Source organism: Carcharhinus amblyrhynchos, chromosome 16 (assembly GCF_965287045.1).
Source record: "Carcharhinus amblyrhynchos chromosome 16, sCarAmb.v2.hapA, whole genome shotgun sequence".
NCBI lineage: Eukaryota > Metazoa > Chordata > Chondrichthyes > Carcharhiniformes > Carcharhinidae > Carcharhinus > Carcharhinus amblyrhynchos.
Window position 1 is genome coordinate 1,675,139 of NC_137339.1, and position 23,290 is coordinate 1,698,428.

General features: G+C 41.2%; 1 protein-coding gene across 7 annotated transcripts in view; it reads right to left on the reverse strand.

Annotated features, from left to right (window-relative positions):
• Positions 1–5,239: 5,239 nt before the first annotated feature.
• Positions 5,240–23,290, reverse strand: part of ralgapb (Ral GTPase activating protein non-catalytic subunit beta) — a 126,841-nt gene continuing 108,790 nt past the window's right edge. For all 7 annotated transcript variants that reach the window (XM_080204567.1, XM_080204573.1, XM_080204572.1 and 4 more), the window contains 7 exons: positions 21,992–22,157; positions 15,437–15,559; positions 13,988–14,124; positions 12,983–13,091; positions 12,424–12,502; positions 10,950–11,098; positions 5,240–6,406 (listed from right to left, as the gene is read on the reverse strand). In XM_080204567.1, coding sequence (XP_080060693.1) covers positions 6,213–6,406; positions 10,950–11,098; positions 12,424–12,502; positions 12,983–13,091; positions 13,988–14,124; positions 15,437–15,559; positions 21,992–22,157 — 957 coding nt within the window. In that variant the 3' untranslated portion in view covers positions 5,240–6,212. The remainder of the gene's footprint in view (positions 6,407–10,949; positions 11,099–12,423; positions 12,503–12,982; positions 13,092–13,987; positions 14,125–15,436; positions 15,560–21,991; positions 22,158–23,290) is intronic.

Here is a 23,290-nt window from a genome sequence, read left to right on the forward strand (position 1 = left end):
ATTGAATACATGAGATAATACATTCAATATCAGTACATTTCTCCAATATACAGAACTGGTATAAATACAAACAAGCTCATTGTGCCAATCCCAGCAAGGAGAGATTAGGAAGACAAAAAACAACCTAGCCTGCTGGACACTATTTACACACATCCTCCTTTTACTTACATCTCAGATAGAAGCCAGCATTATTTACAGAAAATACAATACTTTAATATTACCCTTCATGTCAGATGATCCTGATGCTCATTTTCAGATTAATTGCACACAATTTCTCACTAACACCGAACCTGACCTCAGAATTAAAATAGAAAGATTCAATCCCAGAAGGCCCAACCCTCAAAAGCTGCCCAGGATGAGATACTATTAGAAAATGCACGAGAGTTTGGGAATTCCTGCTGACAGTCAGCGGAATTATTCACCAAACCAAAGTGCATTTGCCCCATTATCTCTTTCAGGACTCCTGTTTATGGTGAATGCTCCCTAGGAACTTGCCAGAAATTCAAAGTATGAATAATATGAGTCAAGTGTGTTGTCCAGTTATACTGGAGTAAGATCATCCGTGTAAAGCAAGGCGAGTGAAGAAGGTTTTTAGTTAAAGGAAATTTAGCTGCTCTGTCTTTTGAGCAGACAATCCCAAAGCCTAGTGTCAATGTTGTGTGGATGCAGTGGGATGTTGTTACATTCCCACTCTGGATACTTGCCCATTGAGCTGTTGCCAGATGCCAACCAATGACTCAAGCTACCTACTGAAAACATGGGGCAGGATTTTACAACCTTGGTCATCCTGAAACCGTAAAATCCCACCTGAGGTTAGTGGACATTTCCATTGTCCGACCCTCACCTGCTCTGATTCCATAGTGGGCGGGATAGTAAAATTCCAGCCCATGGCTTCAGTAATGACTTACTTTGGTGTCTCAGTTTTGCATGTTGCTGATATGAAACCTAGTGCTGGCAGAGCACTTCCTGACATCCCAGCTTTGCAGGAGAGTTGGTACCAGTTCGCTAGTCACATAGGCGAGATTTGATTACTTGTGGATAAAAGACTCTCAAAGTTTCATTCCTCACCCCCCCCTCACTAATCTTACCAGCTGTATAAAGACAATGTTTCTTAATTCAGGGTCCCCTTATGTTTTAATAAACAGATGTCAATTCTGTACAATCCCTGATCAGGACAGAAGCACACAATATGCTTGGTGCAAGTTCTAAGCTAAAATGTCAGTGTTGGGAACTGGAGACAAAAACAAATGAAACAAGTTTATTATTGGAGGGTGAAGTTTAAAGCTTTGTGTGTAGAATCTCCATATTCTTCCTCTTAGAGCAACAGACACGTCTCATTAAACCCCAAATCCAGTCCTGACTTTGTACTGCAGAATGATTCACTGGTGCCCTCTGGTGTCTCAGTGTGAAATGGTCATCTTTCACATGGACATCTTGGCAGAGGGAATCACAGTTGAGCCTACCCTGTGGTGTTCACATGCATGAAGTGCATGGGTCCACGTCTCAACATGATAGAGGCCAACTGTTTTACTATTTCCTTAGGCAGCAAGAGCAGCTAACTCTGCATGGACTGGGGGCTGACCTGTAAGGAGAGCTCATGGCCTGTTGATGACCACGAGCTAATAATGGACAGGAGGTGTACAAAGTTACAAGATAATAAAAAGCCACCACCATCCAAGCCAATTACAGACCACCCCATCCCCTTACCAATAATCAAAAGCAATGTACACAATAATTTTCCTTAAATATTTAGTGTAGCAAACAGGGGGGGTTTAGTTTGTGCAATGTATTCCTAACAGTAAACAATTCAGCACATTAGAATTTTGCTATAAACTTGGAACACAACATGTCAGTGATAAGCAAGATTTGATTCCAGGCTTGTGCTGAATTAACTGATTTCTGTTGGGTTGCTGGGTGGCCAAGTAACTTTAGTGATATTGGGTTTTTTGGATTCTGCCTACCTCAAAGTAATAGCTCAGCACTCCAATCCCAGCCGCACACAAGTGAGATATCAGAGGGAGAAAATGTAACTCAAAACCTCCTGAAAGCAGTAATGTGTAAGCAAGATTTCAGTTTAATCTTTTACTTACCTGAGTGAGCTCCATAGTGGGGAAGCAGTGGTATTGTCACTGGGCTAGTGGGCAATGGTCTAGGGACCAGGGTTCAAATTCAGCCACTGCAGGTAATAAAACTTGAATTCAATAAAAATCTGGAATTAAATCTAATTGTTGAAAAAACCCATCTGGAAGGAAACTTGTCATCCTTACCTGATCTGGTCTACACGTGGCTCACTGGTTCAACTTCTTTGGGGTTACATTTTTAAGAAATTAAATATAGTGTCACTTTGTTTTCGTTTCAAATTCTAAGGGATAACGGTAGATAAACATTCTTTTAAATAAGGCGTGCACAAAACACAAAAAAAATGCGGGAAGCAAATGAAGTAGGTTCTTGAAATGACAGCATTGAGATGGTAATAGCCAAATAACATCTCCAAAGAAAACATTCAAACTTTGTAGGAGAGGAGTTTTTCAGAGCAGAAAGTCTAGGAACTGGTCAGACTGAACCTGGAAGATAAATGCAGCTGTGGACTTGGGCTTTTCTGAGAGAGGATCTCATTGTTCTGTCACTTGGGCACATTACTCGGTGCAGTGGGATTTACAAGACTCGTTCTGCATTAAACATCTCAAGAGGCAACTTCTGAAAGATTGTGCAGTAAATTGATTTCTCACCTGCTGTGTATTTCCAGCAGTCATTATTTGGTTACAAAAGAATGCAGAAAATCCCAGAATTTAAAAACCAAAACTTTAAATTGCTCAAATTATCATGTGAGATTTATGAGCAAGAATTACATTGGATTCCATTGTTGGAGAGATAAACAGCCTTCTTTGTACAATCAGGAACTGAGGGAAAGTGCAAGTTGAGTCATACTATCCAATCAATTTAAATAACTGAAGTTGAGTCCAATAGGAATAATTTCAAACACAATTTGCAGAACAGAATGAAAGTGTCACTCAGTTATCTCTTAGTTGACTGAAAACCAACAGGTACATACCTCTTTGAAGTTTCAGTCTATTTGGCTTAAATTCTGTTAAAATAGGACTAGATTATTGCATTTTGAAAGAACAGAACTACTTTCACTGTGGAAATAAGATATAATAAAAGGTTAACAAATGTCGTGACTGTGGCCCACAGAAATTATTTTGAAATTATTCACATTCCCATCAATATAAAATCAGTGTTCTGCCGTGGAAATAGATCAGCATCACATCTTTGATCTCGCACCTACCAACATTAAGATTCAAACAATATTCAATTGCAACATTACTCTCCCAGGTATCACGGTTTGAACTGTGCGTGTAGAAGTTGCACTTCTGAGAACAGTCAACTAAAAGCAAGGATTTTAAAAAATATTTTGTACTGCAAAATGGTTTGCCTTTAACTGATTAAATACTGTTTGAAAATGAAACTGAAAGTGCAGTGATCCCAAATGCTGGGTATTATAAACTCACTGTAGGTCTCACATGTAAGAGTATATCTACCATCATCTGCTCCATCATGCACAGTGTGCTGCTTCTACACACAGATGGAACAGTAGATTTTGGTGCATGAGATGTGTAGTTAAAAAAATCCTAGCTATGCACAAAATAAAAGTTACTGCATATATCTGTCCTGTAAGCACAGTCAATAACGAGTGGAATCTTTCCTTACAGCAGCCTCATTTATGTCCTTCCCACCCCTTCAATACAAAAACCTGCAAAATCTAGGAATCTGAAATTAAAACAGAAATCACCTGGAAGCAGTCAGCACTGAGTATTTCCAGCATTTGCTATTTCCATCAAATATATTGCTCAGCTCACTGCCTTCTTCACTCACTCACTGCAGAAGGTTAATAATGTACTGTACCAAAGTCTGCTTCTTGGTATCTGAATTGCATAGAAATGAATCACCATTCTGAAATCAATAAAGTGGGAAGTCCAGATGATTGGAGCTTCTGGTTAACTGTTGGAAAGCTGCACTTGTGTGTGAAAAATTCATCAAACCTGGATACAGGTTGACGTGAATCAAGGAGTGACTGCTAAGCATGCACATAGAGATTGCTGGAGACTAACTAGTTAAGATATTTGTGGCTTCCCCAACCACGGTCCTTCCTCTCTGATCAAGGTCATTAGTAAGCTGACCACTCAGATCACTGATACTGTTTGGGTTTGCCTTAAAGGGTTACCAGGATCAGACTCATTAGAGTTGCACAGCCAGGTGTCCTTCTCCAGTTGCATCACCTACTCTGCAAGGCTGTGTCTTCAATCAGCGATTTCATCAATACAGGTGTTTGACTGGAGGCTTGCGCCCGTTTAACTGCTTGGGTACTAAGGGGAGAAAGAAATCTAATCATGGCATTTAAATTATTTTCAAAAGAAACCTTTATTTTTTTAAAAAACACCCCATTAAGCACTAAAATAAGCACTGAACTTGTGCAGGAAGATGTGTGTTAATTCAAAAAGTGTCACAAAACACAAGGGACACTAAAAGATGTGGGAGAATATCGATGTTTTGGCCCTGTATATCACAAATTCTTGTGTTTTAATGGTATCGATCACTGTTCACGAAAGTTTCTGACATTTGCTTTGTTTGATCTTTGATTGGAAAGTGTTAACATTGAATGATTTCTAGTGTGGTTCATTCCTCAAATGAAAATGTTTTGTGAACAGAGATATGGTTTTAAAAATAACCATTATTTCTTCAAATGGAAGTGACCAAATGATTGAGGTACAAAAATAAAACCTGTAAAAATATTTTCAATGCTTCGTGATTACTGTGCAAAAAAAAACAATTCTGCATGGTGCATGGAAGGCTTCGAATCAAACTCGGGCACTTTCAGGATAATTTTATTTCAAATCACAGCCTAGGTCAGTGGTTTCCATGGAGAAGGTCCGGAGATACAAATTGTTCCTGTCAGTAGTAGAGGGTAGAGGAAAGCCTCACTACGTTCAGGGAAGAATTACAGTGAGGGAAGCTTCCAGGTGCAATACGTTAAATTTCATGCAGAACCCGTACAAGATGCCAATTCATGGGGAAAAAAAAACAGCAAATTCATCTTTTGTTACAAAGAAAGAAATTGCAACCAGATGGCACATGGATTTGACCCCACTTGGCTGCTTGGAACATATAAAGATTGGGGATGTTGTACTTGGTGCTGTAGGGAAAAGCAGACAAATAAAAATCACAGCTATGCCACTGTTGAAACTGGGTTGGGCAAGTGGAGTTTAATCTCAGGCAAGGATTGGAGGCTCAAAGCTCCACAGTTGGGAGGACACTGTTAAAAAAACTTTTACCATTGGTGCCTTTTGTGGACTTAACCCCCTCATTCCTCCCCTTTCCTCAAGTTGACAAGTACTTCTACATTCCTTCTAGTTTTCTTCGAACAGTACAGTGTCCAATCAATGTCATTTCAACATGAATATTCACAGCTTGCATGGCACCAGGAAGACTGAAAATCAAAATGTTGTTGGCTGCTTGCATTAGGCAATGTGCTAATGTTGGGGATTGCAAGGAACTGATAACTGCACTAAGTATACCCTTGTGTTCATACAGGGTGATTCCAGGACAAGCGTCTTCTGGTGAAAAATCATGTGGCTTGGTATTAACATCACAACCAAACGTGGCCTGGTGTCTTAACAATGAAAATCACTGACCAAGGTTGATGAATGAAAACGATAACTCCCCTCTTCCAAGCTCCAGTCCCATTCCTTTTCATTTTAATGCTAACAATGACTAACTGTAAGGGCAGTTTTGTGCTGTGGAATCACTTCCACCAGTAAGTGGATTGAGACTGCCCCAAACTCACTTGTCCTCTACAACTGTCTATCTGTGTAGGATTCAGTGCAAGGTCTGGGAGCTAAAGAGTACAGCAGTATTGCACAGCTTGCCGCACAGCTGATCAAAGATACACTACATAATACAGATTTCAAGTATTGTACAGAAATTCGGTTATGTTCAGTAAGGCTGTCTTGCAGTTCAGTATAAAATGGTTTTATATATTTCTCAAAAATCAACTTTACGTCCTTAATACACATTTACACAGAACCAGCTGGGATATACTGCTTTCCAGAGCTCTGGATACCAGTCGGTGCTTCACATCACATTCTCCTGCAGCCAAGTGCCTGACTAAGTAGTAAAATAGCTTATAAATACTCTCGGCATGGATCTCAGTGCATCTATGGGTTTAGGGATTTCGGTCCCACTTCCTGGAACAATGAGGTGTAAAATTCTGGCTCCAGGAGCTTGTTGCGGTATTTATGGACAATATCCACTATCTTCTGCTTTCTCCTTACATGGGGAGGGTTGTAGGAGTCACTTTCCAGTCTCTTCCTTCGACAGATGTTTATAATTGTCTGTCGGACCAAAAACCCTGAAATCAAAAGCACACACACGTTAACCAGGTTACCACACAGTTATAGTTTTATTGGAGGTGGTAACACTCTCCCTTCCATTGTAATTATTCACTCTTCTTTCTCCAAATGGCTGTCCTCTCACTGGGCACGATTCACAGCAGACACCAGAGCAACTCAAGAACACGCAAAATGTAAAAAAAAAACGGCCATTTAATCCCACCATACTTGCTGCTTCTGAACTCTGGGACTAGATATTCCAGTCAGAAATCTCCTTGCTCTGCATCCTGATCAAACACAGCACTTGTGAATCAGACAGGTAAGCTCGTACAGTGGCACTGTTCCTGAATAAGAACATAAGAACATAAGAAATAGGAGCAGGAGTAGGCCATCTAGCCCTTCGAGCCTGCCCCGCCATTCAATAAGATCATGGCTGATCTGTCGTGGCTCAGTTCCACTTTCCCGCCCTCTCCCCATAACCCTTAATCCCCTCTCTTATCAAGAACCCATCAACCCGCTTCTTAAAAATATTTAGCGAGGCAGCCTCCACCACTTCAACGGGCAGAGAATTCCAGAGATTCACCACCCTTTGAGTGAAGAAGTTCCTCCTCAACTCCGTTCTAAACTGCGTCCCCTTTATCTTGAGGCTGTGCCCCCTAGTCCTACTGTCTTTTTTGAGTGGGAAGAGTCTCTCCACCTCTATCCTATCCATCCCATTCATCATCTTATACATCTCAATGAGATCTCCCCTCATTCTTCTAAACTCTAACGAGTACAAGCCTAGTCTATTCAGCCTCTCCTCATAGCTCAACCCCCTCAACTCCGGTATCAGCCTAGTAAACCTCCTCTGCACTCCCTCCAAGGCCAAAATATCCTTGTGCAGGTGCGGCGCCCAAAACTGCACACAGTACTCCAGCTGCGGCCTCACCAATGCCCTATACAGCTGCAGCAAGACCTCCCTACTTTTATATTCAATCCCCCTCGCTATGAAGGCCAGCATCCCATTCGCCTTCCTGACCACCTGCTGCACCTGCAAGCTGGGTTTTTGCGACTCATGCCCTTGCTTTTGTTTCATAACCTGGAGAACAGAAGGTCAAATCTCACTGCAACAGTTTAAAAGTTTGATATTTAATATTTTAAAAAAATTTACCACAAAGTTAGATTTAAAAAACAAAATCTAATTTGTTCACTAATATCCTTTGAAGGAGGAAGCCTCCCATTATTACCCTCTCGGAGTCCATTTGTGACTCCAGTCCCAAACTGAACACCAATTATTTGAAGATTGATAGTGAATGCCGGCCTGGACAATGACACATCAGGGAATGACAGGTTAGGGAATGAAGGATCCATCCCATTTTTCCATATCAAAGCAGTGGCTTTTTAAGTTACTTTTTAAATTCAGAATGATTTACTTTTTTTCTGGTAGCCTGCTCCATGCTCGTTGTGAAGTGCCTTGGGAGGGTGTGGGGGAGAATTCATTTGAAACTGATTTTGCTCAACACCAACGTTACTAACCATCGCTTCATTACAACATCCAGCTGTCTCATGAGTTCCAACCTCACCCATTCTTCCCAGATGCCAAGTGCAGCTGCTGTTCACCATCTGTGCAAAGCAATAGAGTTGGGCATCTATGCCAAACCCAGCATTTCCAATCAGCAGTCCCTGAACCTCTTGCTGCTCTGGGCTGATTTCTCTTTGTAAGTCTGCAGTTCAATAGGAAGGACTTCCTTCACACCATGAATCAGCCCTAATGCCCTGCCCTGCACAGCACGGACAAACCCCAAACATGTGCAGGTCAGGTGGACTGACTATGCTAAATTGCCCTTTAGTGTCGGGGGAATAGCTAGGGTAAATGCATGGGGTTGTGGGGGTAGGGTCTGGACGGGGTTGTGGTTCATGCAGACTCGATTGGGTTGAATGGCCTCTTTCTGCACTGTATGATTCTATGGCTCAATAGCCAACCCACTCCCTTTCCACCACTTCATGACGTGGACTAACCGGATGGTTATCCCTCTGTTAAAGGGTTTATTAACATTTACACTCCACTGTGAGTGAGCTATGCTTGAGAGGACAGGTCTGTTACATTAATAAACCTGTACTCAAATGTACCTTGCGCCTCAAAAAAAAACACCTGAACTGGGTTCCATTTAAAGCTCTTGCTTTTAAATTTAACACCACAAAAATTAGCTGAAGTTTAGAACTATTGAACCAGAGTAAATCCTCCCCCCACCACACCCCTTTTGGTTGGTAATTTAGTTAACCACCACAAATTTCTATTTGATTTTAATGGCATGTTAAGAATTGGTCATTTTCACATGAAAAGCATCTCCCTTTTTGTTAAAAGTTCTCAATGAACAAGCAGCTGATGAAATGAGAGCACTGTTGGCAAGGTCAACATTTGTTGCCCATTTCCAATTGCCCTCGAGAAGGTAGTGTGAACTACCTTCTTGAACCGCTGCAGTTTATGTGGTGCAAGTATACCCATATAGTGCTGTTAGGGAGAGAGTTTTAGGATTTTGATCAAGTGACAGTGAGGGAAAGGCGATATAATTCCAAGTTGTGAGACTTGGAGTTCAGGTTCTGCTGTCCTCGTCCTTCTAGGTTGTTGAAGCTGCAAGGTTGGAAGGTGCTGTCGAAGGAATGTGGTGAGTACATCTTGTAGTTGGCACATCAGTGATGGCGGGAGTGAATGGGGTGCAATCAAGCAGGCTGCTTTGTCCTGGGTGGTGTGATGACAGTAGTGCAATTGGTTCTTTATGTTTAAGGGGAATGCTTAAAAATTTAGCTCAATTCTATAGGCAGTTGGTGTATCTGGAGGAATGCATCACAGATGCTGGGAGAGCAGGATACTTACTCATTTTAGGCCTGTAAGTGATTAAGTAGAGTTAATGGCCTTTTATTTACTCAAGTTCCCATGGGATTTCTGATTAGTGTGATTGACAGTCATGTGGTTTTGTGCAGTCCTGGGTCTGCAGCAGAGAGAGAGGTTTTTGCAGTTTAGAATTGCAGTTCCAGCTGGGAATTGTTTGAAGGCAGAGGTTTCCGCAAGCTGCTTTGAAACTCTTATTCTTTGAAAGCTTTAAGACTACTTGCTACGTTGAATGTAGGCAAAGTTTTACAGTTTGTTTATTAGTGTCACAAAGTAGGCTTACATTAACACAGTTACTGAAAATCCAGGTATATTTATGATTGCTAACTGTATTTAAAGTGGCATTTTAAGTCTGTGAATGTTGCTTATCTGGAACTAGAACAATGATAAGTTAGAAATTTAAAAAATGTTTTTTCATTTTAAAATATTGTTTCACTGTTAATAGTTAATAGCTTCTTTGTCATAGTTGTTTTTAAACTGGTTTGTTTTACAATAAAAGGTTCCTAATTTGTTAGTGGAGTTATTCCTGGACTGAAGCAGCCTATCGTCACATTTATGCTAAAATAGAAAAATTATTGAAGTCTGGTCTAGCATCATAAGTAACTTGGGTTCTGATCTAGCACCCTAACAATGGGGTCAAGCTTTTTCAGTCTTTTTGGAGATGCACTCATTCAGCAAGTGGAGTGTATTCCATCATACTCCTGACTTGTGCCTTGTAGATGGTGGTCAGGTGGGGAATTACTTGGTGCAGAATTCCCAGTCTCTGATCTGCTTCTGTGGCCACAATATTTTTGTAGCTGGTCCAATTAACTTTCTGGTCAATGATAATCTCCCAGAATTTTGATGGTGTGGGGCTTAACTATGGTAATACAGTTGAACTTACATCAATACAATTGTTCCCAATCCCAAATGCATTAATTGGTGTTATATGGGATAGGTTTTACAACCCATTGGTCAGATTAGAGATACCTAATTTACAATATTCTCCTGATATAATCACAGCATAGTAAAAAGTCTGAAAACACCAGGTTTAAGTCCAACCCAATTTATTTGATAGTACACTCACTAGCTTTCAGGGAAAATATTCAATTAACCCCAAAAGCTAGTGAGTGTACTATCAAATAAATCGGTTGGACTTAAACCTGGTGTTGTCAGACTTTTTATTGTGTTTACCCCAGTCCAATGCTGGCATCTCCACATCATAATCACAACATCACAGAGACCCTTGTAAAACAATGCTAGTGGTATATTCCTTAGGGAGCAAGATTTTATTTGGTGCTTGACTGCTGGAGGCTGGAAGCCAAAATGACCATTTGACCGTCGCAGGGCTAAATGCAATTCTCTTTGGCTAAGCTGGAAACGTAATTCTGCATTATCACATGCAAGAGATTTCAACTGCTTTAAAGTTGCATCTGCACGGTCGGAGCTTGAATCATGCACATGGAGGAGGTGTGAAACTCGGTGAGTGGGATACTGCAAATGGAAGACTGCACCTACAAGAGGCAGCTCTTGCTGGTTCTGAAATCCTGTAACATTCCATCAATATCCTTCATTCACAAGTGAGTGGGAATAATGCAAATGGAGCTCGGGTATGAGGAACAGGTAGGAGTTGTAAATTTTGAGCAGGGAAACAATCATGCGCTTGGTTCAAAACAAAGCGGAATGTTCAATTATCTGCCAGCTGGCATCCTTACCTAATGCCCGTCGGCTCACAACCATTCCATCAACCAACGGAATCACCATGCTGAACTTCCCTGTAGCTCCTTGAACTTTTATTCTGAAGAGACCAGTCTTCAGAGGATGGATGAAAATGACTGGCACATCCTTGTCTGACATGGTGGTCCTAGAATAATCAGACCAGATAAAGGCAAGGTGGTTAATCCAGCCTACATAACCAGACTTCTCTTAATCACTGATTGCATTGAAACAGACAATTCTGCGAGTGCACAAGACTGGATACTGAGAGGATGCTTCTTCTTTTGGGAGGATCTTAAGGAGTTTGCCTTAAGATGGAAATGAGGAAGAATGTTTTCTCCCAGAGGGTTGTTAGTCTTTGAAATTGTCTGCCCCAGAAAGCAGCAGAGGTTGTTGGATCATTGAAAATATTCAGAGAGTTAGAAAGATTTTTAATTGACAAGGGAATGGACAGTATTGGGGACAGGTAGGAAAGTGGACTTAAGGCCACAATCATGATCTTATTGAACGGTAGGCCAAATGAACAACTCCTGCTCCTATTTATTATGGTCAGGACAGGCAAAAGTTCCTAAATTACAGAAAAAGATGGAGAGCCACAGAATTTTCTTACATAATAGTAGAATGCCAATGATGAGGGGAGGATCAGGTTTTTCCATGTTGAACTGGTGCTAGTAGACCCAGCCCCTTTAACCCCACAGTGAGGAAGTTCCAAGAATGTGGTTGAGGAAATCAGTTTTTACTGAACAGCAGCTTAATGTGCTCTTTATTCTCTGTCTCACAAAGTCAATGGAAATTTCCGAATTACACACATCTGTGTCAGGCTAAATACCTTTAAAAAACTTAAACGAATACACAAGAAGATTTTGAACTAAAGATGCCTTTTAATCAAACAATTGGACTACCAAAATGTGAAAAAAAAATCAAACACATGAACAATGACATAAAATTAAGCTTTACAAACTCTCAATGACTTAAATGCAGGAGTGAGCTTTGCTGCAACTTTTAACCGTGTACGGTACTGGCCTTGGGCTAAGTGAACGATGCAGCAGGCTGTCCCAGGCACCAAAGGCAGGCCCCTCCCATTGTCCCCTAACTGAATGCCCTAATGGGGCTTTTACCAGAAAGCAACAGATACCTCATGAACCAGCACGGAGCCACTGAAACACTTGCTTATTAGTACAAAATTGCAGACTGTAATGTTTTCAGTGAGGCCCATGAGGCTGGCCTCTTGGAGTACAAGCTCCCTGTTGTTGCCATAATTGCCTGTCCAAATCAGGGAGCCTCATAAACATGGACTCTGATTGTGCACATGAAGCACTTTAGGATTGTAATCGTGTTTGTAAATACAGGGAATCTGATGAAGGAACACCAGCTTCTGAGAGGTTACTTCAGAGCCTCTGAAACTTGAGAAACAAGATCTGATTGAAGGGGCACTAATTGTAGATTCCACAGCTTAAAAAGAAGTGAATGTACCTGAGAGATGTGCTGCTGTTAGTAGTGGTCTCTACTCCAGTGCTGGTCTCTGGTAGAAGGTCATTCAGAGGAAAATTCTCTAGAAAAAGATCATTAAATGTTAAACAGCCACAGCAGAGAAGATACTAAGCATGCTATAAAGTGCTGGAAGAAGTCACATGCTGGCAGGACTTGTAATACACAGTGTTATTTGACAGAAAGTGAGAGCATGTATGAAACTCTACAAGAATGTTCCATAGATGACCATTCAATCCCTCAAGTCTGCTCTGTCATTCAAAATATCATGGCTGCTTTCCTGTCTGCTGCACATATCCCAAATCCCTGGCAGATCAAAAATATATAATATGCACATGGCCAAACAGCCATGAGCCAAAGGCTATAGTTCCACAGTGACATGGAGGCATAGTACATTGCTTCCATACTGAAATTTACAAATTATTTCCTGAATATAATTCAAGTGAATGTCAGCTTTACGATTACAAAGGGATCAGTAATACAAAGCAGTACTTGATGATGCAGTAATGCAGCTGCTGTTAAAAGCCTTTTAGAAATACTATACCTATGTCATCAAAGCGTTCGACCCACACAACAATGACCTTAGTTTCAGGGCCCAGTGGAGGTACTGTTCGACCAAGTGGCAGCTTCTTAGATTTTTGTGTAGGGCTTAGCTTTAGGAGGAAAAAAAATACTCAGTAAAAGGAAATGGTAGCTTCCACAATTCACAGTAAAATAAATAACCTGCATTTAAAATAGCTTCTTTCACATCCTGAGGGACATCCTGAAGTACATCACACAAATAAATCACTCAAAGTGCAGTCCTTGTAGAATACAGACAAAAGTGGGAGCAAATCTGCACACACTACAGTCCCAAGAACAGCAATGAGAGGAATGACCAGATAATCTGTTTTCAGTAATGTTAGTTGAGGGACGCATATCGACTCATTCACTGTGCCTCTTTGAACAGTGCCTTGGGATCGTTAATGTCCATTTTAGCAGGCAGATGGTATGTATGACAATGTAGCATTCTCTCAGCACTGCACTAGAAGCATCAGCCTAGAATCCACAACCTTCTAACTTGAGGGTGAAGGCGTTCACATTGAATCATGGTGATAATGACATTTAAGAGCAGTGATAGCTGATATGTAGCTAAATATGGCAGTCAGCTTACACACGAGATTCAACAAACCATTAAAAAAAAGGCTAATTTCCAGTGGCCTTAATTTGGGGAGGAATGTCAGTCAGGTCGCAAAGTCCATGCCTCACAATGAATAACATCATCTAATCTTTACCAGAGCAGCAAGGAGAGAAGCACCTTAGTCTAATATCTCACATAAATGATGCCACCATGATACAGTATTTCCTAATCATGAAAGTGGAAGAGAAATTGGGGGTGAATTTTCACAAAGCCCTGTGCATATAATACAATGACCAAGCTTTCTGGGGTGAGTGGGAGTGGATTTTCATGCACTTGCACACACACTCATATCTGCATTCAAAACTGAAACAGGCTTTGAATACTGGAGGAATAAACTGGCAACCCTTTACTCTATGGGGAGAATCTCACCCTTTGGGAGTTGCTGAGGTTTTCGGAATGATTTGGGAAGAGCTCCAAAGTCAGTGGGGTTTGTTTCAGGAGGCTTGGCAGTAGATCCATCTGTGTCTCTGCCTCCTGCGATGCGAGTCCACTCTCTGAGGAGTCAGCTACAAATATAACAAAGGGAAATAAATGTGTTTCTGCAATGCTGCAGGACTAGAAATTATAGATACAACGGCTGTGTTATGACAATTACAGCACTGACATTAATTTATAAATAAAAGATTATATTAAAAGATATTTAGAATTAATATTTCCGTTCAATGCTAATTGAAGATTAATGCTTTCCAGTGAGCATCTTGATCCAAACTGCTTATAAACAAACTGCTTCTCAATTCTGCATCTAAACACAGTGTTCATTTCAGTGGAGAGGGATTTGACTTTTCAAATAATGGAGCTTCGCTATTCCCCTGGTAGTTTAGCATGGGCTCTCAAACCACAGCGGGCTCAATTTCAAACCCTTATGGCTGTGCAAACTTAGTCACTCTCAATCAGGGAAGAGGCAGGGGTGAAAGGAAATGGAATGAGAGAAAATAACAGTCAGTACTCCTGCTCCAGATTGGTAACCAGTGGAAATGTGCAGGCAGGTGAGGACAGGACACACCCTCACATAAAAATATCATGCTTATTGTTGAATTTAATGCAAGAACATTGGTCGCTCGGGCACATGGTGCTTGTAGAAATAAACCCAACAAGGCATCAAGCTCTTCTGGAAAGAGGGGGAAAACTGACAGAATGAATGGATATCTAGTTTTATTGAAAAAAAAAGGCATTACAGTGCAATTAAAAATATTAAGAAGCCATTTTGTTCTAATCAACTTACAACTGAAACTCTGTTACAATCGTGGATTGGCAATGCAGTTTATTAGAAGTTCACCTAATTAAAATATAGCTCATGAAAGAATGGAACCATTACTAAGACATGGGGAAATTTTACAACATGTTATAACAACCGGGAACAGAGAGCTGCATTGATCTCGATGGGTAATAACCATATCAGAATTCAGGAGATCAGTATTTCTATGGAACAGTCACTCAAAGGAGAATTTTCAATTAATCTAAAATTTCACCCCAATGCAAATCTTGAGGAATGGACTCATGATGTCACTCTCATAGCAACTAGTGCAAGTCTCTCTTTCCCCATGGCATCTTAGAATGATGCCTGGTTATAAATTTACAAAATCAAAAATATATATTTATTCGGTAGCTACCAGCAACTCAAAGTTTAAGGTTGACGTCTTCCACCAACAAAATACAACATTTGCGCAGGTAATCAATCTGGGGTCTAATTGAAAACAGAAATCTCCCAGTCAGTGTAAGGCTGCAAAGGCAGTGTTCTAGTGGAGGAAGCAAAACCCTCTGGATATATTACACATACATAAATAAAAGGTATTCCCAAATAACTGAGTTTTGACTTACTGGATGACTCCATAAAAGAAGGAACAACAAAGGCAATTTCAGTCAAGGCATCAGCATAATATAATGCCTTCTTCTCTCCGTTAAAAATTCCACCTCCAGTGTCTTCAGGTGTTATAGTTTCCTCTGAAAAGGGAAATGAAAAGATTAGGAAGATTATAGAAAACCTGCTCAAAAAATTGGCAAGACTATTTATTTCTTGTGTCCTTGCATGGCTAATCAAGGAACATAGGAAGAAAAATGGAACATTTAGCCCCTGCAGGCAGTTTGACCACTCAGCGTGATGATGGTTGATCCATTACCAAACTCTACACAGCCATCTTCCCGATGTCTTTAATATTTGGGTTGATAAAAAAATCCATCAAATAGTCACTTGCAATCACCAGGAAAGAAACAAGAATACCTTTAAAGAGAAGAACAATTTATACTGCATGAGGAATGGGTATGGATTAGTTGGTAAATTGGCTCTGATTGTTTGTGATATTGCCATGGTGAATGTACCAGTGAACTACTGTTTTTATTTTAAAAAATATGCAATGTGTGGGCCTGTACCTTATGCTGCAAAGGGCAGTCTTTGCAAATGAATATATGCAAGCCCAACTTCAGTTGGTTCTTTATGTAATTCCTAGCACTCATCAGCAAATGCTGTCCAATGGCAGAATCACATCTAATGTTAGAGAATGTTTCCGAGGTTTGCAAGCAGAAGTTCGTTCGCTATAGTCAGCACTCTGCCCATCACCAACAGCTGAAGGTTCACACTGTTCGATATGTCCTAATAACTGGTGGACCACACTGGCATTGAAATTCATACACATTACTCATTTGTGTGGTCAGGAGAATGTCTTTTTGGCTTGACTGCAGCAGCCTGTCAGTGAAAAACAACACTTGTATCGCCACAGGAGCTCATTAAGGTGTGTTGCAATGTTAAATGGCTACGTATGTTAATGCACTCCATCCTGCACTCAAGAATTCACTGTTGAAATGGAGCAGTCATGTTAACCTACCAACCTCATGTGGTACAACTGCTGTTCCCTGTGAAATTTGACATTGTTGCATCTGTTCTGAAGAGTGCAAGACAAAAAGCTTTGACACTCTTTTCAGCAATACTCAAAATTCTATTAAAATTAATTCACCCAGCATCCAATTGCCATTGGTGCAAATGGATTCCAAAAAGTTTTCTAATTTCACTCTTGAAAGGTCTATTTCTAAATATTTGACTTGGTCTTCTGAGTTCTAGGTCCCATGTAGTATATTGTCTTGAAAACTTTGATCAATTTACCCCTTCTAGATTCCAGGTGAATACACCCCTTGTTTGTGTAATCTCTTCCCATAATTTAACGCTTGGAGTGCAGGTATCATTCTGATAAAACAGTACTGCACTCACTCCAACGACAATTTATCCTTTGTATGGTGTGGAGCTCAGAATTACTCTTAGTTCTCTATGTGTGGTCTGACCAGAGCTTTATATAGCTGAAACATAACTTCAGCTTCATGGAGTTCCATTATTTTAATTGACAAGGAGTGCAATTCCTGATTTCAGTATTGTAAACGCTATGTATTTTTAAAATTCTTGGAGGAATTACATTGTTATTTTGTATAGATAAACAAAGGTGTGTATGTGTGAATCTGTGCATGATCAGGTTAAACAGGGGAAGATTACTATAGAGAGAACATAGAACATAGAACATTACAGCGCAGAACAGGCCCTTCGGCCCACGATGTTGCGCCGACCAGTTAAAAAACAATCACCCTCTAACCTAAACCAAACCCTTGCCATCCATAAACCTATCCACTGATCTCTTAAACGCCCCCAAACTAGGGACATTTACAACTGCAGCAGGCAGGGCATTCCAATCCCTCACCACCCTCTGGGTAAAGAACCTACCCCTGACATCCATCCAATAACTACCACCCCTTAATTTAAAGCTATGCCCCCTCGTGCTAGCTTTCTCCATCCGAGGAAAAAGGCTATCACTGTCCACCCTATCTAAACCTCTAATCATCTTATATGTTTCAATAAAGTCCCCTCTTAGCCACCTTCTTTCAAACGAAAACAACCTCAAATCCCTCAGTCTCTCCTCATAGGACCTCCCCTCCATACCAGGCAACATCCTGGTAAACCTCCTCTGCACCCTCTCCAAAGCCTCCACATCCTTCCTATAATGTGGGGACCAGAACTGCACACAATACTCCAAGTGCGGCCGCACCAGAGTTTTGTACAGTTGCAACATGACGCTGCGGCTCCTAAATTCAATCCCCCTACCAATAAACGCCAAGACACCGTATGCCTTCCTAACAACCCTATCTACTTGATTCCCAACTTTCAGGGATCTATGTACACATACACCTAGATCTCTCTGTTCATCTACACTATTCAGAGTCCTACCGTTAGCCCTATACTCTACACATCCGTTATTCCTGCCAAAGTGAATTACCTCTCACTTTTCCGCATTAAACGCCATCCTCCACCTCTCGGCCCAGCTCTGCAACTTATCCAAGTCTCCCTGTAGACTAAGACACCCTTCCTCACTATCTACCACACCTCCGACTTTGGTGTCATCAGCAAATTTACTAATCCACCCAACTATACCCTCATCCAGATCATTTATAAAAATTACAAACAGCAGTGGCCCCAAAACAGATCCCTGAGGCACACCACTCGTAACTGAACTCCATGTCGAATACTTACCATCAACCACCACCCTCTGTCTCCTATCCGCCAGCCAATTCCTAATCCAATTTCCTAGATCACCCTCAATCCCATACATCTGCAATTTCTGCAGAAGCCTTCCATGGTGAACCTTATCAAACGCCTTACTAAAGTCCATACATACCACGTCAACTGCCTTACCCCCATCCACCTCTTTGGTCACTTTCTCAAAAAACTCAATAAGGTTAGTAAGGCACGACCTACCCTCCACAAAACCATGCTGACTATCTCTAATCAATTCATTACTCTCCAAATAATTATAAATCCTATTCCTAATAATTTTTTCTAAAACCTTGCCCACAACAGAAGTAAGACTGACCGGTCTATAATTCCCGGGGAAGTCTCTGTTCCCCTTCTTAAACAATGGGACAACATTCGCTAACCTCCAATCTTCTGGCACTATACCGGTGACCAACGACGACCTGAAGATCGGAGCCAGAGGCTCTGCAATCGCCTCCCTTGCCTCCCAGAGAATCCTAGGGTAAATCCCGTCCTGCCCAGGGGACTTATCTATTTTCAAACCCTCAGGAATAACTAGCATATCCTCCTTATCAACTGCAATACTGTCCAGTTTACAACCCTGTAACCCAGTGTTCTCCACAGCTACATTTATGTCCCCCTGCGTGAACACCGAAGAGAAATATTGGTTCAATGCCTCTCCAATCTCTTCCGGTTCCACACATAAATTCCCACTGCTGTCTCTAACTGGCCCTAATCTTGCCCTAACCAACCTTTTGTTCTTAACATATCTAATAGAACGCCTTAGGATTCTCCTTAATCCTATCAGCCAAAGTCTTCTCATGTCCTCTTTTAGCCCTTCTTAACTCTCTCTTAACTCAATCTCACAGAGAGATTGTCTGTGAGGTCAAAGAGATAAAGGTTAAAGGTGGTAGGTTATGCATTTGTGATGAGAGGTTATGTCGAGTCTGAGTTACAAATAAATAGGCTGGATCTAAAATTTGCATTGGAGAGATAAATGGAAAACTTGTCGAATCTAGAAAGGAATTCCAGAGGGGACAAGGAACATTTGCACGTTTCGTGAGTAAATAAGGAAATATATATTAAATGTTATTGACGCAAGAGTAGAGGCAAAATAGGCATTATGAAAGATTTTTGTATTTAGAGAAATTCTGTTCACAGAAATGTTTGAAGATAATGGGACTTGGCAAGAAGGGGAAAAATATATTTCAGGAAAGATAAGTTTACTTATTAGTGTCACAAGTAGATTTACATTAATACTGCAATGAAGTGACTGTGAAAATCCCCTAGATGCCACACTCTGGCACTTGTTCCATTACACTGAGGGAGAATTTAGCATGGTCAACGCACGTAATCAGCACGTAAAACCATAGAACACTACAGCACAGCCTTTTGGCCTTTCTTGGCTGTGCCAAACCATTTTTCTGCCTAGTTCCACTGACCTGCACCTGGACCATATCCCTCCACACCCCTCTCATCCATGTATCTGTCCAAGTTTTTCTTAAATGTTAAAAGCGAGCCCACATTTACCACTTCATCTGGCAGCTCATTCCACACTCCCACCACTCTGTGTGAAGAAGTCCGCCCCCCCCACCCCAATATTCGCTTTAAACTTTTCCCCCTTCAACCTTAACCCACGTCCTCTATAGTTTTTTCTCCTCTAGCCTCAGTGGAAAAAGCCTGCTTGCATTCACTCTATCCATACCCATCATAATTTTATACACCTCTATCAAATCTCCCCTCATCTACGCTGCAGGGAATAAAGTCCTAACCTATTCAACCCTTCTCTGTAACTCAGTTTCTCAAATCCTGGCAACATCCTTGTAAACTTTCTCTGTACTCTTTCAATCTTATTAATATCCTTTCTGTAATTAGGTGACTAAAACTGCACACAATACTTCAAATTCGGCCTCACCAATGTCTGATACAACCTCACCATAACATTCCAACACTTACACTCCATACTTTGATTTATAAAGGCCAATGTACCAAAAGCACTCTTTACGACCCTATCTGTGATACCACTTTTAGGGAATTATGTATCTGTATTCCCAGATCCCTCTGTTCTACTACACTCTTCAGTGTCCTACCATTTACCTTGTATGTTCTACCTTGCTTTGTCCTTCCAAAGTGCAATACCTCGCACTTGTCTGCATTAAACTCCATCTGCCATTTTTCAGCCCATTTTTCCTATCTGGTCCAAATCCCTCTACAAGCTTTGAAAACCTTCCTCACTGTCCACTACTCCTCCAATCTTTGTATCATCAAGTTTGCTGATCCAATTTACCACATTATCATTCAAATCATTGATATAGATGACAAACAACAATGGACCCAGCACTGACCCCAGTGGCACACCACTAGTCATAGGTCTCCACTCAGAAGCAATCCTCCGCTACCACTCTCTGGCTTATTCCATTGAGCCAATGTCTAATCCAATTCACTACCTCTGCATGTATACCTAGCGACTGGACCTTCCTAACTAACCTCCCATGTGGGACCTTGTCAAAGGCCTTATTGAAGTCCACGTAGACAACATCCACTGCCCTCCCTTCATCCACTTCCCTGGTAGCCTCCTTGTAAACTCTAATAGATTGGTTAAACATGACCTATTACGCATGTTGACACTCCCTAAAACGTTCCTGTCCATCCAAATATTTGTAGATCCTATCTCTTAGTACTCCTTCCAATAATTTACCTACTACTGACGTCAAATTTACTGGCCTATAATTTCCCAGATTACTTTTTGAGCCTTTTTCAAACAAAGGAAGAACACAAGCTATCCTCCAATCATCCAGCACCTCACCTGGGGTTACCGACATTTTAGATATATCAGCCAGGGCTCCTGCAATTCCAACGCTAGTCTCCTTCGAGGTCCGAGGGAATACCCTGTCCGGTCCTGGGGATTTATCTACTCTGATTTGCCTCAAGACAGCAAACACCTCCTCCCCTTTAATTGCTGATCCAATTTACTACATTATCATCCAGATCCTAGTTATAGGTTCCATGATCTCCCTGCTTGTTTGCCTTAATTCCGTAGACTCCATGCCAGTTTCCTTAGTAAATACAGATGCAAAAAACCCCATTTAATATCTCCCCCATTTCTTTTGGTTCCAAACATAGTGGACCACTCCGATCTTCAAGAGGACCAATTTTATCCCTTACTAACCTTTTGCTCTTAATATACCTGCAGAAGCCCTTAGGATTATCCTTCACATCTTTTGGACTGTGGGAGGAAACCAGAGCACTCGGAGGAAACTCACTCAGCCAGGGGGGTGAAGGTGCTCTGAGAGCAAGCTCTGAAGGCTAGCTCGTGTGTGTGAACTGCTGTGAGAACTTTGAATTGAAGGCAGCCACCCAATGTTAAACTAGAAGTCTTTTGTTTCTGAACCTGCTTTTGGAATTCCACATCAGAGTGGAAGGTTTGGGAAGTCATGCAATGTACCCTTAAAGTGACAACAATTCCTTATCTTGGGTAATATTACTACATTTGTATGGTTAAGACCTGTAAGGAATTGTTGCCAAGAAGGTAGTTTACTTGTATGTGCGTGTGTGTGTGCTTGTATGTGTGAGAGAGAGTATGAGTGGGAGGGAGATGTTGTTTTGTAAAATTGCTTTGTGCAACTTTAACATTGTGTGCTTAAGTATTTTCTTTTTAATAAATCTTTCCATTAATAAAATTCTAAAGGTAGTGGTGGAATTCTATGCTTTTGGGGGCAATCCTCCTCATTTTCACAATGAAAACGGTTTTATGATCAGCGAGATACGATTTCATTCTGGGGTTCAGTTTGCTCAGCAATAACTTCTGCTGTGGTCCTAACTGTATTTTTAAGGTCAGAGTTTGAGTGTCGATTTATTTCCCCACATACCTTGTTCCTTCCCCTCACTGCCATTGCCATTGTTAATTAGCCAGCTGGTTGACACATGTCCAGTCCAGCCTGGGTGCTTCCCAACATCCACCGGCCATCCCAATGACAGGAGAAATTCCAAGAAATGGGACTGCACATGACCGGAGGATTCCATATTCTTGAGAATCTGAAAAGCCAAGGAAGAGAGTCATCCACTTAATACAGAGATGAGGAGAAATCCCTTCTCTTAAAAGTTGTGAATCTTTGGAATTCTCTACCCCAGAGAGCCGAGGAAGTTCAGTCACTGAACATACTCAAAGCTGATTTACAAATTTTTGAACTAAAAGGGGATTTTAAAGTTATAGGGAACAAGTAGAAAAGTGGAGCTGAGGCCAAGGTGACATTAGCTATGATCAGCAGTTTGAAGGGCCGAGTGGCCTATTCCTGATCCAATTTCTTATATTTTGCGTATATTCTTGCCCCAGCAAAGCACTTACAATTACTTTGCAATGATTTTGGTAAAGGCCAACGGCAACGTTTCATTCTGCTATTTTATGGTACGTAGAATACAAGGCCACGAATCATCAAATGCTAACGTACAGTCAATGGCTTGGCTCATGATACACACTCTCAACGTAGCATCGTAACACGAGTCTGCCATGCTGTAAATAAGAACAAAGAACAACCCAGCACGAGAAACAGGCCCTTCGGCCCAACGAGCCCGTGCCGCCGCATCGCCCTACACCTATTCTACCCTGCATATCTACGAATGGAACCCCTAACTTAGCCAGATTCAGGGGAGAATAGTGTCAATTTGGTAAAACCAATCAGCCTAAGAGCACATCTTTGGGGTGTGGGAGGAAACCGGAGCGCCCGGAGGAAACCCACGCAACCACAGGGAGAATGCGCAAACTCCCACAGACACAGGCCCAAATCCATGTATCTGCACAGCTAATGTTCAACATGCTGTGAATGGTCTGGCTTTAACTTGGAACTTCAGTATAGGTTACTGGCTCAAAATATTTGCCTAAATGCAATAAAATGAAAATTAAACACATTTATTGAGTTCAAATCTAATAGAGTCAGAGTGTAGAAACAGGCTCTTCAGCCCAACTTGTCTGTGCTGCCTTTTTTTAAACCCTTAAACTAATCCCAATTGCCTGCATTTGGCCCATATCCCTCTATACCCATTGTACTCATTTAACTATCTAAATGCTTTTTTAAAAGACAAAATTGTACCCGCCTCTACTAATATCTCTGACAGCTTGTTCCAGACACTTAGCACCCTCTGAATGAAAAAATTACCCCTCTGAACACTTT